Here is an 18,141-nt window from a genome sequence, read left to right on the forward strand (position 1 = left end):
ACATGAGACAAAGTATATGTGAACTGCTGTATGAAAAGTGAATTTACTCTGTAAATCTTCACCCAAATCCTAAAAAAAAAAAAAGGTATCTAGATGGGAAAAGAAGTAAAATTACCTTTACTTGTAAATGATATTATCCTATATATAGAAAATCCCAGGGTCTGTGAAAACTTCTAGAGCTAATACAGGAACATAGAAAAGCTTCAGAGTACAAGGTGAACAAACAAAAATGAGTTGGATTTCTATACACCAGCAATGAGAAATCTGAAAGGGAAGTTAGGGAAATAATTCCATTTACAAGAGTATCTAAGAGAACAAAATACATAGGAATAAACTTAACCAGGTACATGAAGGACTTATGAAGTGAAAATTATGAGACGCTGCTGCAAGAGATTAAGGAAGACTTGAATAAATGGGAAGATGTTCTGCATTCTCAGGTTAGAAGGCTTAATACTATCCTGATGTCAATACTACCCCAAGTGATCTGTCCAGTCAATACATTTCCAATCAAAAGTCCAACAGCCTTCTTTACAGAAACAGAAAAACCAATTCTCAATTTTATGTGGAATGTCAAGAAGGCCTGAACAGTAAAATAATGTTGAAAGAGAAAAACAAAGTAGGAGGACTCATACTTCCTGTTGTTAAACATAGTATACAGCTACTGTAATCAAAATAGCCTAATACTAGTATAATAACAATAGACACATAGACCAAGAGAACAGAATTGACAGTCCAGAAATAAACCGATACATCTATGGTCAACTGATTTTCGACAAGGATACTAAGTCCATTTGATGGGAAAGGAAGAATATCTTCAATAAATTGTACTGGGAAATTTGGATTTCCACATGTAGAAAAATGAAACAGGGCCCACACCTCACATCATACACAAAAAAAAATTCACGTTTTAAGGACCTAAATGAACAAACTAAAACCATAAAATTCTTAGAAGAACAAGCAGGGACAACAGTGTCAGGGCTAGCTTTCAACAACTGATTACCTTATATAACAAAAGCACAAACAGAAAAAGACAAAATAAATAAATAGGACCTCATAAAAATTAAAAAAAATTTGTTCATCAAAAGACTTATAAAAAAAAGTGACAAGTCACAGACGGGGAGGATATCTTCAGAGATCATACATCCAACAAGAACCTATTAATTAAAATAGACACAAAACTTTGACAACTTAACAACAGAAAGACAAAACAAGCAAAGAACTTGAAAAGACATTTCACCAAAGAGGACATCTGAATGGCCATCAAATACATGAAGATGCTAGCACCAGTAGCCATCAGAGAGATATAACTCAAAACCACAATGAAACACCATTTCACTCCCACTAAGTTGGCTGAAAGGGGCTCTGGTGGCATGGTGCCTAAGGCATTTGCCTGCTGACCAGAAGGATGATGGTTCAAACCCACTAGCCTCTCTGTGGAAGGAAGATGGGGCACTCTACTTCCATAAAGATTTACCCCCTCGGAAACCCAATGGGGGTTGCTATGAGTTGGAATTGACTCAATGGCAGTGAGTTTGGTTTTTTTTGGTTTTAAGTTGGCTGAGACTGGGGGGCGGGGAAGACAGTAAGTAACAAATGTTGGTGAGGATGTAGGGAAATTGGAACCCTTATCCATTGCTAGTAGGGATGTCAAATGGTACAGCCATTGTGGAAAACAGTGTGACAGGTCTTTAAAAACCTAAAACTAGAACTACCATATGACCCAGCAATTCTACTTCCAAGCATATACCCAAAAGACTTGAAGGCACAAAGAGACCTGTATATCAATGTTCATTGCAGCACTATTCACAATAGCCAAAAGATGCAAACAACCTTAATGTCCATCGATAGATGAATTGGATAAACAAAATGTGGTATGGAATACTACTCAGCCAGTAGAAGAAACAAAGTCTTGATATATGCTACAATATGGATGGAGCTTGAAGACATTACGCTGTGTAAAATAAGTTAATCACAAAAGGACAAATATTGTATGACTGCACTTACATAAAGACAAGAAAAAGTAAATGTATAAAGACCAAAGTTTATTAGTGGTAACCAGGGGCAAAAAGGAGGGTAAGGGGGGGGTTGTTTAATGGTGATGAAGAATCACATTGATTAAGGGTAGTGTTGCTAAGAAGTTGGACCTCTGTAAAAAGTTGAACTGGCAAAAGTTGTGTGATATATTTGTAGTAATAACAAAAAAGAATAGCTGCTGAGGCTGCTTATGTACAACCAAACAATTTAAGGGATTTGATTCCTTGGTTTGGAGGTTTAGAGTCCTGTTTTCATGAGACATTCTAGTTAATTGGCCTAATAATGCGTTTAGTGCTTCTGTTCTGCTTCCTAGTTCATTGTGCAGTGCCTGAAGTCTTAAAAGCTCACAAGTGGCCATCCAAGGTACAACTGGTCCCTGTTCACCTGCAGTAACGGAGGAAGAAGAGTCAAGAGTAAGGGAGGATATGGAATGTGTAGCTAATGGCCTCTGTGAACAACTGCTTCCTTTGCCATGAGACCTGAAGAAGTGGATGGTGCCTGGCTATCACTGCTGAACATTTTGATCACAGATCCACAGAAGAATCCTGATCAAAACGGGGAAAGTGTAGAACAGAATTTCATATTCTTATGGACTCTAGGCTTTCTGAAGCCACAGAGGGTGGATGAACCCCTGAAACTATTGCCTTGAGATAATCTTTAAACCTTAAACCAAAAATACTCTGTAAGTCTTCTTAAAAACTGAACACTAATTTAGCTTAAATAGTAAAAAAAAAAGATCTGCCTTAAGCATGATGCTTTTTTTTAAAAAAAAAAAAAACTTTTACTGTGACTTGGGTGAAAGTTTACAGAGCAAATTCACTTTCCATACAGCAGCTCACATATACTTTGTCTTATGACATCGACTTCAACTTCCCACAATGCAAAAGCTCCCCTCTTACTTTCTCTCCATAATTATGTCTTCCCTGTGTCCTTTCCTCCCATGCACTCCTGCTGTCTCCCTGTGCAAACACAACCCTTCTATTCTCCCATGATTGATCTCTCCAGAGTATGTCTGTCTAATGTTAATGTTCAGCTCATATGCCTGTCTTTTGTTTGGCTGGAAGCCACAGGAGTGGGTCCAATTTCAGATCTGAAGGGCAGCTAGGGGCCACAGTCTCAGTGGTTCCATCAGGCTCTATCAGACCAGCAAACTTGGTCCCCTCCCCCCCTTTCTTTTTATGATTTTGAGTTTTGTTCCACATTGTTCTCCTACTCCGTCCAAGATCTCCTACATAGATCTCCCTCTGAGTGGTTGACAGTGGTAGCCAGGCACCATCTAGTTCTTCTAGTTTCATAGTTGTATAGGCTGAGGACCACAGGGTGTACCAGTCACTTGGACTAATTGTTTCCATGCGTCTTTGGTTTTCTTCATTCTTCTGTGCTCCGGACAAGGAGAGACCCATCGTTGCAGGCATGATGCTCTTTTAAGAACTATCTAGATGGGATCAAATTTTACAACAGGAACTCAAAAGATTAGATAGAAACTCTAGGGAGTTTATGTTAATGAGGGAAGAAAAGGAGGGTAAGAATGGCTGCATAACTTGAAGAATGTAATCAGTATCACTAAACTGTACACGCAGAAACTGTTGAAATAGTGTATGTTTTGCTGTGTATATTTTCAACAATAACCAACTTCATCAAAAATGAAGAAAAGATTGAAGTTGTGAAGGATTTCATTTTTCTTGGATTCACAATCAATGCCCATGGAAACAGCACTCAGGAGCTCAAACAACATGTTGCATGGGGCAAATCTGCTGCAAAAGACCCCTTTAAAGTGTTAAGAAGCAAAGAGATCACTTTGAGGACTACAGTACACCTGATCCAAGCCATGGTATTTCAATCAGTGTATATACAAAAGTTGACGATGTATAAAGACCAATAAAATACTGAACATAGCATGGACTGAATGAGTAAGTCTGCTTGTAGTAAGTACAGCCAGAATGCTCCTTAGAAGCAAGGATGGTGCTTTGTCTCATAGGCTTTGGACATGTTATCAGGAGGGACGAATCCCTGGAGAAGGATATTGGGGTTGGTGAAGCAGAGGGTCAGTGAAAAGCGGAAGACCTTCAATGAGATGGATTGACAATGGCTGTAACAATGGGCTCAAGCATAGCAATGACTGTGAGGATGGCACAAGACTGGGCCATGTTTCATTCTGTTGTACGTAGGGTCTCTATGAGTCAGAACCAACTTAACAATTCTCAAATACAAAATAATAAATAAAATTTAGAAAAAAATAGACTCTGCAGTTGTCTTTTTTTTTTTTTTTTTAATTGTAGTTATCGGTTGTGGTCATCTGATGCTTTTGCCTGCTCAGCATCTCTGCTTCTGTAACTTTTCTTTTGGGGAAAGTGTGATGCAATGGATTGCTTTTAAATGGCCTTTCTCACCATCGTCTTGTAACTCCCACCAAATGACTGGGCAGGACTATGCAACTAAGGTGCTTATGACCCACCAAGGGGATTAGACAGTTTGCTAATGCAAATAAGGTGCATGACACCCTTGTGGGGGTGAGACCATGCAAATAAGGTGTATGGAACCCTAATGAGGGGATTGGTCACTTTTGCCATCCTGTTAGGCTTAAAATGTGCCATCCCAGAGGTAACAGAAGGGAGAACCTCACTACCACCAAGAGCGAGCCAGGAGCAGAGTGCATCTTTTGGACCTGGGGTTCCTGCATTGCGAACCTCTCAGGCCCAGGAGACAGAGAGAGCTTCAGTATCAGAGACAGTACAAGATGGTAAGAAGCAGTGGCAGAAAAATGGTGGTAGCAGTACAAGACATGAGTGCAAGATGGTAATGGCAGGCTTCCTGGCTCACAGAGCAAGGTGGTTATGTGGGTATGCTCACCCAAGGAGCAAGAGAGCCGAGAGCCTTCAGCCAAGAGGCTTACTGGCACGGTAGGGTACCCCTGGGCACTTGCTGACAGATCTAAAGAGCTTTGTAACACTTGACCATGCAGGGCAGAAGCCAGGCTAAGAGGCCCAGGGGCCAAGGGAGAATCCTGCCTCTGGGCATGGCCAAAAAGCTGCATTGACTGAAGAACTATATCCTCAGTCATTCCTGATGCTGAATTGTAACCTGCATTTCCCTATTAAACCCTGTAACTGTCAGTACAGTCTGTGTTTGTTCTATGCAATAGATGATCAAGCCCAGTAGAGAAGCCGAGTGCCGTGGGAGGAACAGCTGGTGTCAGAATTGGTAGAGCGATCAGAGAGTGAAGTGAAGGTATGTTTGCCCACCACCTCATAGGAATCAGCCTTGTGCTGATGCCGATTCCCCCCTCTGGTGAAGTTACTGGAGGTCAGAGGCCACCACCAAACCATTTTTACAGAAACCTTCTCCTTCCACTTCTGGCCATGTGAGTTTGAAAGAGAAAGAAAGGCCCTACCCTTTGTCTCAATATGGGCACATGACCCAGGTCAGTCAACCAAAGCACTGTAGATCACTTCCAAAGACTGGTTCAGGATGGACATGTGAGCTAAAGAGGGTCCTCCTCAGTACTTTTGCTGGAACAGTCTTTAGAAAGAGGCACTTTCTATTGGTGGCTAAGCTGGAATATTGTTACATTGGAGCTACTGAAGCCATCTGATCACCACCTGGGGGGAGCCTTTCTGAAACTGAGATCAGCACAAGGCAAAACAAGAGCTAATAGCAGGAGTGCATTCCCAATGGTGTCTCTGTTGAACACCTAGATCTAGCTATTTGTTTCGTATGACTCAGGTTTTTGATACTTGAAACTGAAGGACTCCTAATATAACCAAAAAACCAAACCCACTATCAACAAGTCAATTCTGACCACAGCAACCTTACAGGACAAAGTTGAACTGTCCCATAGGGTTTCCAAGGCTCTAAATCTTTATGGAAACAGACTGCTTCATCTTTCTCTTGCAGAATGATTGGTGGATTTGAACTGCCGACCTCTTGTCTAGCAGTTGAATGTTTTAACCACTATTCCACCAGAGGTCCTACTCCTAATTTAGTCCTGATTAATTCATCAAATCAGCACTTACTGAGTGCCTCTTAGATATAAAGAATTGTACAAAGTCCTGTAAGTGATGCTAAAAATATCAATTTTAAAAAATAGAATTCCCCCACTTTGCTTATATTACAATTTCAGAAATGCACTCTCTCCTGTTTTGTTGCCTCCCCATAGGACTATGGGCAAGGCTCTGGGAAAATGCAGACAGCAATAAACCCTTGCTCTTGAGGAATAAAAAGGACAGAAGGGGTACAATTTGGGCAACACCTTGGAAGGTAGGTGTATTTGTTTTGTATGCTGTGTAACCAATGGCCACAAACTTGGTGGTTCACAACACACATCTATTATGTTAGGTTCTGTGGTTTGTGTGTCCAGGTACAGCTTAGCTAAGTCTACAAGGCTACAAAGTGTCAGCCAGGGCTCTGTTCTCACCTGCGGGCTTGACTGGTGATGGATTCACTTTCAAGTTCATCCAGGTTGTTGGCAGAATTCCTTGTGGTTTTAAGACTGAAGGGCTTGGCTTTCTGCTATTGGCTGGAGGCTGCCCTGATTCCTAGAGGCCACCGACATGGCCCATCCCATGGACCCTTCCACAACAAGGCAGCAAGAAAGAGTGCAAGTTTGTTAGCAACATAGGGCCTTACAGAATGTAACGTAACCACTAGAGTGACATCCTATCAGCTTTGACATATTCTATTGGTTAGAAGCAAATCCCAGGTTCTGCCCACACTCAAAAGGGAAGGGATTAAACAAAGGCATGACTACCAAGAGGCTGGGATCATGGAGCCCTCCCTTAAAAGTCATGGCTACCACAAGACAGGCAATCCACCTGAGCTGCTGGGAGAAGGCTCGAGTGTTAGTCTCCACTGTGTAATCTTTTGCAGGGTGACTTTGGGCAAAGTACTCCAGCAACTGAACTCTATTCATCAGTAAGAAGAGCTGTTTGGACCAGGTGATCCCCAAGTGCCCTTCTAGCTGAAAGGGAGACAAAGAGACACGAAGATATGCAGGGGTGAGAATGGATGGGAGGGATGCAAGTTCCCACAAAGTGGAAAGCAGTGAGGCGAGGTGAGACAGAGGAGTTGAGAGAACTGCATGGCAACCCAAAGTGAAGCAGAAGCCCCCTGGTACCCCAAGTTCCTAGACCAGGGACCAGGAAAAGGGCATTTAGTTTCAACAGAGGCTTGGGTGGGGAGTAAATTCTTGAAGGAACTTTTTTTTCCTCCAAGAAGTGAACGTCTACAGGAAAGGGAAGAGATTCTTGGAGGCAGGTCTGATCCCTGGGGGACCAGCCAGAACCTAGTAAGATCTCCTGTGCCATATTCCTTACTTCTCCCAACGTGAGCACCCAGATCTGTACAAACAAGTGATAGTTTTAGCACTCTACAGTTTGCTTTCCCTTGTATTCATCATGATTTCCACAGCAATGTAGGCATTATATATTATCCAGTTTTCAGAGGAGCAAGTTGAGGCTCAGAAAGGTTAAATAATGACATAGGGTTGCATAAATCTGTGTGACACAGGTTCACAGAGTGGCATATAACCTCCATCACGCAGAGTCAGGACAGAACAACAGACTGACTCCAGGTTCTGTGGTCTTTTCCCTACTGAGCTGCCTGTAGAACCAGCAGGAGGTTCAATTTCCTTGAATTGGGAAAGAAGGTATACCACCACCACCACCATAGAGGAGGGAGTAAGTGTTTGGGCCTGGTGGTTCACATCTACAGAAAGCTGTCTGCCACTCTAGTTCCAGTGCCTCCAAGCTCAGGGCTAAGTGAAGCGATGTTCTAAGTGTGGACTAGCTGCTTTAAAAACTACCCCCACCCACATCCCATGGTTTATCACAACACAGATTTCTTGTTCCGTCACAATACAATGCTGGGGTCAGGGAGGACCTGCTCCACACATTCAGGGCCCCAGGTTCCCTGGCTCAGCCATCTAGACTCAGCAAACACCACTCGCTGCACCTTCTGCTCCCACTTAGAAGAAAGGGGAAGAGCACAGGGAACCATGAGTGTTTTCAGAGGTAGTCCCAGAAGATCCATTCTCCACACTTTCCATAGGCCAGAGTCCATCACGTGGCTTCACCTAATTACAAAGGAGCCTGGGAAATGGAGCCTAATCTCATATCCAGGAAAAACAGAAGCATAGATGTTGGCAACCATTAGCAATCCATGCCACTGAGGGCAAGTCCCTGGCAGTCCTGCTACTCTCAGTGAACACTCGCAGTGAAACTTGGGATGCAGCAATCAGAAGTTCACTTTGGCTCTGGGCCCCAGGATCACAAAAGGCTTAGAAGCATGCCAAGCAGAGGCCACAGAAGAAAAGCTTTCCTTATCACATTCTGGCACGGGATGCTGAATCGGAGCATCTTAAATTCAAACTTGGCTGTCCAGGATATTATGCAATCAAGGTAGGACAGAACTTATTTCACTGGATTTATAACTTTTGAATAGTAAGATATGGCGTATGGGCCTCCACCTGAATTCACGCCCTGGCATTACACACATGGGGATGGGCCTGGTGGTTAAAGGCATACACTTTAGTAGCAACAAACAAGAATCGCTGTCGAGTAGACTCCGACTCATGGCGACCCTGAGTTTTAGAACTGTGCTCCACAGGCTTTTCAATGGCTGTGACCTTTTAGATTGCCAGATCTTTCTTTCGAGGTGCCTCTGCATGGATTTGAACTGCCAACCTCTCAGTTAATAGCTGATGCTTAACTGTTTTTGCAGCACTCTCTGGTACCACACAGACCTGTATTTATAAAATCTGGTCCTGCCAAAGCTGTGTGCCTTTGGGCCATTCACTTGGACCCTCTAATCAAGTAATAGTGCTGTTAGAGTATCCCAACTCAAACTGGCTTCATCACAAACAGGAATGTCCTGGCTGTGGGAACTGAGGAAGTCCAGTGGTGGCCACTTTAGGAGTGTGGACCCAGCATTCTAAGCAGCAACAGCACACGGTCTGTCTGCATCTTCCAGCTTTGCTGTCTGATAGTGACTTCCTTCTCAGACAGGCCTACACATGCTAACAAGCCTATATCCTTCTTATTTAGCAATCTTAGTACAAAAACGAAAGTTATCTTTACCATTCTAAAGTTCCAGCAAAGTCCAGAGATCTGCTGACTGGTTCTATGCCCACCATGGAGGGTCTGGGTCTATCCTCTGTGAATGATATGGATTCAAAGTGGGAAAAGAGGTAGTTTCCTAAATAAAAATGGAGATATGGTTATGGGGAGAATGGATGAGGCAAAAACAATGAAGTTGCAGGGAATAAATGCTCAGCACTCAGTGTCAGCCACTAACAAAGCAAGGAAATACAAATGGACTCAAGCTGGATATGCTGACTATATAGAGAAGTAGAGGCTGCAGGCATTTTTCACTACTACACTGCCCTAAACTCTTCAGCAGCAGACTTGGAAGCCTTATGTTATGAAGACTCTGGAATGAAGACCCTATCTCTAAAGACATTCACAGGTTTTGATGTGTATGAAACATCCTTTCAGTTGCTGTGGCTGATTCTACAATGGTGGCCCTCCACCTCGAGAGAGGTGTGCTAGAATCAGCATGCTCACCAAGAAGATCCACATCGTTACAATTTTACACAAGAGCACATGAGCCCAAATGGCCAAGTGTCTCGATGTGTCAATTTGAGCCAATACAGGGTGTATCAAGCACTGTATGAAGTAACACATCATCACTGCTAACTCATCACTGGATGTGCTTCCTACTTACCCTCTAGTTTCCAATTATAGAATCACCTTGGAAATGTAAGTATTATTAACCTTGCCGGAATTTGACCTAGACTATCAATAGGCCTTTAACTGTGCACTTAAGTATTTTTATTTTTTCTTTCCCCCCTAGATAAAAATAGGCTATGTATTACCATTTTTCATATTTATACAACTTTTTATTTGGAGAAATTTCAAACTTACAGAAGTTGAAATAGTAATATTAAAATATCAATGCTGCCTGCACATGCAGGGATTTTGGATCAAAAAACCTTGGTGACTTCTGCTCTAACACCCAGGCACCTTCTCTACTGTTACAAGAGAAGCAACTTCATTTTTAGTGACTGCTTTCTTTCCTCAGAAGTCTCTGTGATGACTTTTTTATGGTGCTTTCGGTCATCTCATTAGAAACTCACAACCCTGGAAGGCAGGGAGGGCAGGATGCAGTCCGTTCCGCAGAAAAGGAAACTCAAGAGAGGACAAGTAATCTACTTGTGCAAGGTTTCAAGTCATTCCGTGACCCAGCGGAAACTGGAAGCTAAGACGCCCAACCCCAGCTACTCACCTTCTATGGCCACTTCTCCCACTGGATATACAAAGGCACAAGGTCAGAACTTCTTCTCAGAGCAGATATACAAAAGCAAAGTGCTTCTGTCTCACTGTTCTGATGACTGGGGGAACAAATATTCGCCAGGCCCCATATGTATGGCTTTATCAGTCAGAAATCTCATTAGTAACATAAACCCACGGTGGAGATTGGGAGTGGAAGAGCACAGAATACCGATACCCGAATTCCTGACAATGTCCCTGGTCTGAGCTCAACGTTTATTGACTGCTTCCTCCTCCCCAGCACTGTGCTTGGGATACAGAATAAGTAAGACAGATAAAACTTCCGTCCCGGTGTACCTCACATTCCAATGGGTTCATGAACAATCCAGAAGCTGCCACAAAGAGACTGGTGGGCTGCGTCAGGCCCACATTAGTGTTCCGTTTGGCCCAGTGCATAAATTAAAAAAAAAAATAAGTTGCCAACTTCTAGCTCCTATGAAACAGGCAACTTTGGCTGGATTCTTAGATAAGAAGTAGCTGCCACTCCTGCTCCTTACCAGTACCTATGACCTCTAGACCACTTTAAGTTCCCACTATCTCCCACTGTCTCATATCCAAACAAGACAGACAAAAGAAATAAAACAAGCTAGTGTTACGCACACGGTATGACTGGTAGAAAGGTTTGCTTCAGAGTGGGTGGTCAGGAAAAGTCTCTCTGAAGTGTTATCTAAACTGAACTTAGTATGACAACCATGACAAGGCTGTCAACAGAACAGGAAAATGCATCCAAGCAGAGGAGCAGTGAAGGCACAAGTCCCCCCTTGAGGCTGGAAAGAACTTGGCTTGGCTTGTGCAAGGACTGACGAGGTTGAGGTTGTTGGGAGAGTGGTATAAAGATTACAGAAGGGGGAGGATGTTGGATTACCCAGGGCCTCATAGGCCTCATAGGCCATGGAGAGACATTAGAATTTAATGCCAAGTGTGACGGAAAGCCTTTGGAGTGTTTTAAACTAAAGAATACAGTGATCTGGTTTACATTTTCAAAAGATGAGTCTGCTATGTGGGGAAGTGATTTACTGGGGCAGGAGAGGAAGTAGAGAGTATAATTAGGAAACTATATTTCAGAAATAGGGGACAGTGGGTAGGACCAATGTGGTAACAAAGAAGATGCAAAGAAACAGCAGATTCAAGATGTAATTTGGAGAATAATCACAAGTATTTTCTGATGGAAGGCATGTAGTCGAAGTGAGCAGGCGAGCAGAAGGAGTAACACAAAGGGAGCAATCTCAAGATTTCGGCTTGTTCAAACATTAAGAGTTGGGGAAGACCAGTTTTTAGAAGAGAAATGAAGAATCTGATGAAAAGATGAATTTTGCCTAGACTCAGTCTTGTGAGGTTTCTCCTTTCCCATACCGTTTTCATTCAAGCAGACCTCCAACTTCAAAATACCTAACCTCTTATCAAATACCCACCTTGCCCTTGTCCTGAGTCAATGGTCTCTCTTGCTCTGACTCTTCTAACAGTCCACAGACATGAATTAACTAACCAATAGCACAATAGATCAGAGTGGTCTGTTATCTCTCTCACACAAGCTCTCTTTAAGGGCAAAGACAATGCCTTATTGCTGTTCACTTCCAGTGCCTAGCATGGTGCTGGGCACAGAGTAGCATTCAAACATTTGATGAACTGAAGACAGGTCAGCTCTTTTCCACCCTTATGGCACTATACTTTTCCACCTTTCTTCAAAATCTAGGGTCTTTTATCCTTTCATACCCTCACAACATCTTTGCAAGGTATCACAGGGGACAATTCCTCACCATCTTGCAAATAAGAGAAATGAAGCACAGAATGAAATCCTTATTTTTTGATGGAGTTAGGTGCTTTGCCCAGATTGAAACCAGCCTTTCCCTAACCCCATATGACAGTCTTGTAACTGGAAAATAACCCAACCTCCCATCCTTGCAAAACTGCTGGTTAACCCTCAGGTGTTCCCTAAGTTTTGCCTCCACAACTGCAAACTTCGCTGGGTATCAGGGTGTGCTGCTACAAGGCTAAAGACCACATTCTCCCTCTCAATTCTATTTACCACTCTCCTCAGGGCCCAGATTCCACTGCATGGGCCCAGGAGAAAGAGAAGCACCTTGGTCATTAGCCTGGGAGATCAATAGGGCCTAAAGTCACAACCAGCAAGAAGAGAGATCTAAATAGGCAAGAATAATTTCAATGGGAAAAGGAAGAGAGGGGCCACCAACTGGAAAATCAAAATACTCCTTTAAGAAGGTTTCCAGCTGGGGAGTACCTAGGAAGAAAAGTGGAGGCAGCAGCAGGCCAAATTCCTCCTGCCACACTCTCCCAGAGTCATTTCTTCAAGGCACCCAGGCTCTTCAGGGCTTCCTGGGCCTGGGTCAGCTGCTGCTGAAGCCTCTGGCGGGTACTCTCGTTAGAGGCCCGCTTCAAGAGGCCCTGCATTTCCTCCATCACTGCCCGGTGGCCTGGGGCATTGTGGAAGAGCCGCACCACTCGGTCCCCACAGGAGGCCAGAAACCGGCCAGTGATGTCAAAGGACAAGTCAGTGATGCACTCCCCATGGACCTGCTCAAAGCATTCCTCCTTCTCACCCCGCCGGGTATTGTAGAGACGGATACTGCTGCCACTGGCCAAGGCCAAGACCTGGGCATCAGGGGAGAGTGCCAGGCGGCACGGCATGGTGCCTGCCTCTTCATAGCGGCCTGTCCTCAGCAAATAGGGGTCCTGTTGCTTCTTGTATTCCACATCTGTGTCCCACAGTTTCCACGTACCATCCTTGGAGACAGAGGCCATCCTGCAGCATGGAAAATCATGGCTCTAGCCCCAAACACACTTGGAGGGGAGGGCACTGGGACAATGTTAGGGGCTCAGCTAACAAGTCAAGCCCACTGCTATGTGCACACCTATGGAGAACAAGGCACCCCACCCACTTCAGAGCTGCTGCGCGAGCTAGGCAGAAGGACGCTGGTTATCAGGAGAGACCAGTGGTAAAAAATCAGAGATGATGCACTCACCTCCGGGAGTCATTGGAGAAAGCGAAGAAATGAACAGCTGCAGAGTGGCCCTTCAGTTCAAAGGCTCGCACAATCTCCTGGAAGTCCCCTTTTTTCCCAAAGCAGACTTCCCAAACTTTTACATCTGGGGTGAAGCCACACGAGGCCACAAACCTGTCATACAATCCCAGGTTCCTTTAAGACTTAAATGGACATCTAGTCTCTGCAAATCCACTAAATCTACTTCCTAAGAAAATTAATTACGGATCTAAATAACACTGTATTTTCTCTAAAGTGCTTCCATACCTTACAGGTGAAGAAATGGATGTAGGAGATGGTGACTTCCATGAAACTGCATCATTACAAGTGGGAGAGCTGGCCTGGAGCCTAAGTTTTCTGCCTCCACACTATATGATACTCCCACTGCTTGAAGCTATCTCTCTGCTTGTCCCTATCCCCCAACCTCAGTCTTTCCCCACCTGAGATGCGAGAGCCCCTCCTGCCTCACCTGGAACATGGCGATATGACAGCATGTGTGTTGTTCATCTGATTGGTGTTGATGGTCGACAGCACCCGACCCTTCAGATTCCAGATGAGAATAGTGGTGTCACTGGACGCAGTCATGATGAACTTCCCTGGGGGGCACAGGCAGAGGGTGTGATAGGAGCTTGTGAAAGCAATGTCCCAACTGTCTTTTCCATGAAGACTTTTATGAGGGTCTCTGGTGGCCAGAGTCTCTCTGTCACATTGGGCCGGAGCATAACTCTCAGGTAGCATTAACTCATTCAACAAATCTAACCGGAGCCATTCCCTCCTCTGCCCTGGGCAAGCTCCACTCTGACTGCCTCTCACCTGTGTCAGCAATGCCAATGTTGATGATGGGCGCCTTGTGCTTTCTGGGAAAGTCCTCGGGGTTGGCTGTGAAAGTGTAGCCCCCATCCTCTCGTTTGGTCATCTTGAAGACACGGAGAGTGTCTCCATTGGCCAGCCAGACAATGAAGGCTCTAGAGACAGGCAGCAGACAAGTCCCTTACTCATTTGGACAGGGAGGCCTATGTGTGCCAGATGCTATGCTAGGTTCTGGGGAAAATCAAGATCTCCCCTTGTGCCCTACAGCTTAGTCTTACAACTTAACCACCTGGTTCTCTTAAAGGCCCTCAGAACCAACCATAGCCTTGGTTCCTTTCGTTTCTTCCTAGTGTTTGGGAAACTACTGCTGCTTCTGAGAATCGTATGGAAGCCAGGCTTTGGCACTTCCCTGCTGTGTAGCTACATAGCCTGTCACAGATGCCCCAGGCAGTGCTCAAGCCACCTAGACGCTCTCTTTCTGCCACCCCAAGGGAGACCCTGAGCTCATCCTCATAACCCCAAACCAGCAATGGGAAGGACATAAGCCTGAGGCTGGGCTTCTGCAGGCAAACCTGAGGCTCCATCCTGTCCCACCTGCAGTCAGGGCTGAAGCGCACCAGGGTGGCATGGTCCAGCTCCACATTGGCTCTCATGCTGCGGTGCTCACGCTGCAGGAAGTCCTTGGTGCTCCAGATGCGGACGGTTCGATCATCTGCACAGGTGGCCAGGTACTTGCCATTGCCGCTAAAGTCCATGCAAGATATGCTCCCACTATGGCTCTAGGGGAAAGGTTGCAGGAAGTGTGAACAGGAAACCCCTCAGGCAGATAGGGAAGTCCTAAGCTTCAGATATGACCCTGGAGCCCTGTTGCCTGAATTAACAGCAAGCTAAGGATGGGATGGGAAAAGGCGGCTATTCCTATGGATTCTGGTCAGAGGCACTGGAATCTGTAACATGCACAGAGCACTAAACAGGAAAAGTCTGTGGGGTGTGTGTGTATGGTGTGTCTGTGTGTTGTGTGTGGGTACCTGCATACCTTCAGTGCTGCAGCCAGGAGGCGGTGGGTGAAGTTGTGTTGCTGAGGCTTCTCCTTGCGAATCCGCTGTTGCTTCTGCTTCTTGGATCCCAAGGATTTATCAGGTGGAAGTCCATTTGCTTTCTGGCCTATAAGCAAAATCCATTCACCTACTCAGTAAGCACTGACTGTTCACCTATAATTTGCTAGAATCCCTGGGTGTGCAAACAATGAAAGCACTTGGCTAACTGAAAGACTAGAGGCTCCAGTTCACACAGAAGTACCTCAAAAAAAGGCCTAGTAATCTTCTGAAGGAGCTCTGGGGGCGTAGTGGATAAGGCATTCGGCTGTTAACCAGAAGGTCAGCAGTTCAAACCTAACAGCTGCTCCATGAAAGGAAGATGGGGTGATCTACTTCCGTAAAGATTTCAGCCTCTGACACCCAATGAGGGTCTCTATGAGCCAGATTTGACTTGATGGCAGTGAGAGTGAGTTTAATCTACTTCTGAAGAATTAGCCATTGAAAACTCTATGGACACAAGGGGTCATCAAGAACCATAGTCGACGCAACACCAACAGGTTTTACAATTTGCCAAGAACTGAGAGGAACAGCAAGGGATGAATCAGAAATGGCTCTCGTCCTTGAGAAAAGAGAGTGTGGTCTGGGTAGAAACAGACGCTTTTAGATAGACCAGGGTTTGGGTTCTTGTTCTACCACCGAGGGATCCTGAGTAGGCTGCTAGCTGTAAGTACATAGAGCACCTCAGTGCAAATGAAAAAAAAGACTCCTCCAAGTACCAGGAACTCTGGTGGCGTAGTGGTTAAGGTATTTGTCCCCTAACAAATGGCTCAGCGGTTCGAACCCACCAACAGCTCTGTTAAGAGAAAGATGAGGCAGTTTGCTTCCATAAAGATTTACAACCTTGGAAACCCTACAGGCAGCTCTATTCTGCCCTAAAGGGTCACTATGAATTGGACTCGATGGGACAGCAGTGAGTTTGATCATTGGCCAGATGTCTATGTGCACAACCTTAACTGGTGGTCCTGGCATTGGGCAAGTTACTTCATTGTTCTAGGCCTTGGTTTCTTTAAAGGGAGGCTGGGAGCACTGGATAATATACACAGAGTGATAACCCAAGTATTAAAAGCTCCAAGAAGCTGCGGAGAAAATCAGGGATGAGTGGAACAAGATGTGTTGAACATCCAGCCTGTGCCAGGAAGGACTGTCAGTCATTTTCGCATAAAGTATCTCATTTCAGAGAAGCAGGCTGCACACACAGGTGACTTGCTGGATTGCTGCTAATGCTCCCTCGGGCTCCTACAGGAAAAACACACCCTCCTGGACCCAGCACACAGAGACGGCCCCAGTCTGGCCTCTGTTTCCCCAGCCTGGTCTAACAAGCTCACTCCTCTCTCCTCACTTTGGAGTCATACCAAACGCTGTTTCAGGATTCCTGGCCTTCACGTGCGCTGCCAAGGCCCAGAATACCCTTTTCCTTCCTTGGCCTCCTGTCAAATTCTTACAGTCAGGACCCCACCTCATGTGTTCCCTATTCTCCACGAAGCCTTCTATGACCCTCTGCCCCTCCGCAAACAGTGCAGCTCGTCCGTTCGCTTCCCCTCCCCCCCGTTTCGAGCCCTGACCTCTTCTGTGAAACTTAACTACGCTCCATTCCCAGTTACAACTGCAGATGTCCTCTCCCTCACCAATACCGGCCTCCTTAAAGAAAAAGGCTCTAGGCACCTGGGAAGCGCCAAAGCATCGGCCTAACAGGTACTCCATCAACGTGGCTGCGTGTAGTCCAACGACGTGAACGCCCGCCCGCCATTTTCACAAAATAAGGAATATGCAGCGCGCCTTCCACGTTTACAACGGTCTCTCTCAGCAACCCCAGGAGAAGCTGAGGTTTCAATTAAGTGGCTTGGCTCCGGCCACCGAGAAAGGGGCAGAGCTCACCCAAGCTCTCTCTATAAAGTCCTGCCCAAGAGCCGCAGCCATGCCGGCAACACGTCCTATCTAGAAGCGCAGCTCACCTCCCAGGAGGAGAAACCAAGGCCCAGGAGTCCCCGGCCCCCCGAACGGCCTAAGCGGCAGGCCGGACCACCGAAGGCCCGGAGCCAGGTCCCCGCGGGCCACCTCTGACGCCCCGGCCCTACTCACCGACGGGCCGGCCGCGCGTCTCCGCCTCCGTGCGCAGCCACCCCCGCGCTACCGCCGCCGTCGCCATCAGGGCCAGCAGCCCGAACAACAGCGACAGCCCCATTAGCTCTGGCATCTGCGGGAGTTCCATTTTGCCGGGGACACCGCCACCTCAGCCTCTGGCGACGCGGGTATCCGCACGCCTCCGTGGGCCGCGCACGCACGCACGCGGAGGCGGAGCGGCGCACTTGGGAGCGTCCGGAGGGGCGGGGCCAGCCGTTGTTCCCGGATTGGTCGTTATGTCACGAGGGGCGTTTGAGGTTTTGTTGACACAGAGAGAGAGGGGTTAGGGGAGGTCTCCAGGTCCTGCTGGGGCCTCTCCTTGGGTAATTAATTTACTGATAGGCATAATTACAGCCATCACCACACTGGGTCCTTCCAAGGAGTGAGGGCTGGGATTAGTATTCCCTTGATTGCTAAACGGAAGGTCAGCGGTTCAAACCCACCAGCTGGTCTGCAGAAGGACGATGGGGCTATCTACTTCCTTAAGGATGTACAGTCTCAGAAACCCAAGGACTTCGCTATGAGCTGGAAATGACTTGATGGCAGTGAGTTTGACAGATAGGAAAGTCTTATTAGCATCAGGGCAAACTGAGTTGTGCTTTTACTGGTGGGTAGGTTTTCAGTGGTAAAGGAGAAGAAAAGGGCGTTCTGGGAACTAGAGTGTGGAATTGTCTCAGCAAGACCTGAGAGGCAGGGAGATGGGGCATGAGCAGAATAAAAAGAAGGTTGGAAAGATCTGGATTGGATAGTCTTGAG

At 45.9% G+C, this 18,141-nt stretch overlaps 1 protein-coding gene across 1 annotated transcript; it reads right to left on the reverse strand.

Annotated features, from left to right (window-relative positions):
• Positions 1–12,656: 12,656 nt before the first annotated feature.
• On the reverse strand, positions 12,657–17,473 carry TBL2 (transducin beta like 2). The gene is made up of 7 exons (XM_007940355.2): positions 17,344–17,473; positions 15,204–15,331; positions 14,762–14,946; positions 14,171–14,322; positions 13,827–13,953; positions 13,340–13,492; positions 12,657–13,119 (listed from the first exon to the last, which is right to left on the reverse strand). The coding sequence occupies exons 1-7, from the start codon at positions 17,471–17,473 to the stop codon at positions 12,657–12,659; spliced, it is 1,338 nt and encodes a 445-aa protein (XP_007938546.1).
• Between the last annotated feature and the right edge of the window lie 668 nt (positions 17,474–18,141).

The sequence above is a fragment of the Orycteropus afer genome, unplaced genomic scaffold (assembly GCF_000298275.1).
Source record: "Orycteropus afer afer isolate SDZICR_OR568_19922 unplaced genomic scaffold, OryAfe1.0 scaffold00006, whole genome shotgun sequence".
Classification (NCBI taxonomy): domain Eukaryota; kingdom Metazoa; phylum Chordata; class Mammalia; order Tubulidentata; family Orycteropodidae; genus Orycteropus; species Orycteropus afer.

Excerpts from the sequence above, each read along its gene's own strand:
- TBL2 (XM_007940355.2), bottom strand. The coding sequence starts at position 17,473 with ATGGAACTCCCGCAGATGCCAGAGCTAATGGGGCTGTCGCTGTTGTTC. Across the intron at positions 13,954-14,170 it reads CATTGGCATTGCTGACACAG|GGAAGTTCATCATGACTGCG; the intron begins GTGAGAGGCAGT and ends TGTGCCCCCCAG. Across the intron at positions 13,493-13,826 it reads GTCATATCGCCATGTTCCAG|GTTTGTGGCCTCGTGTGGCT; the intron begins GTGAGGCAGGAG and ends ATTGTATGACAG.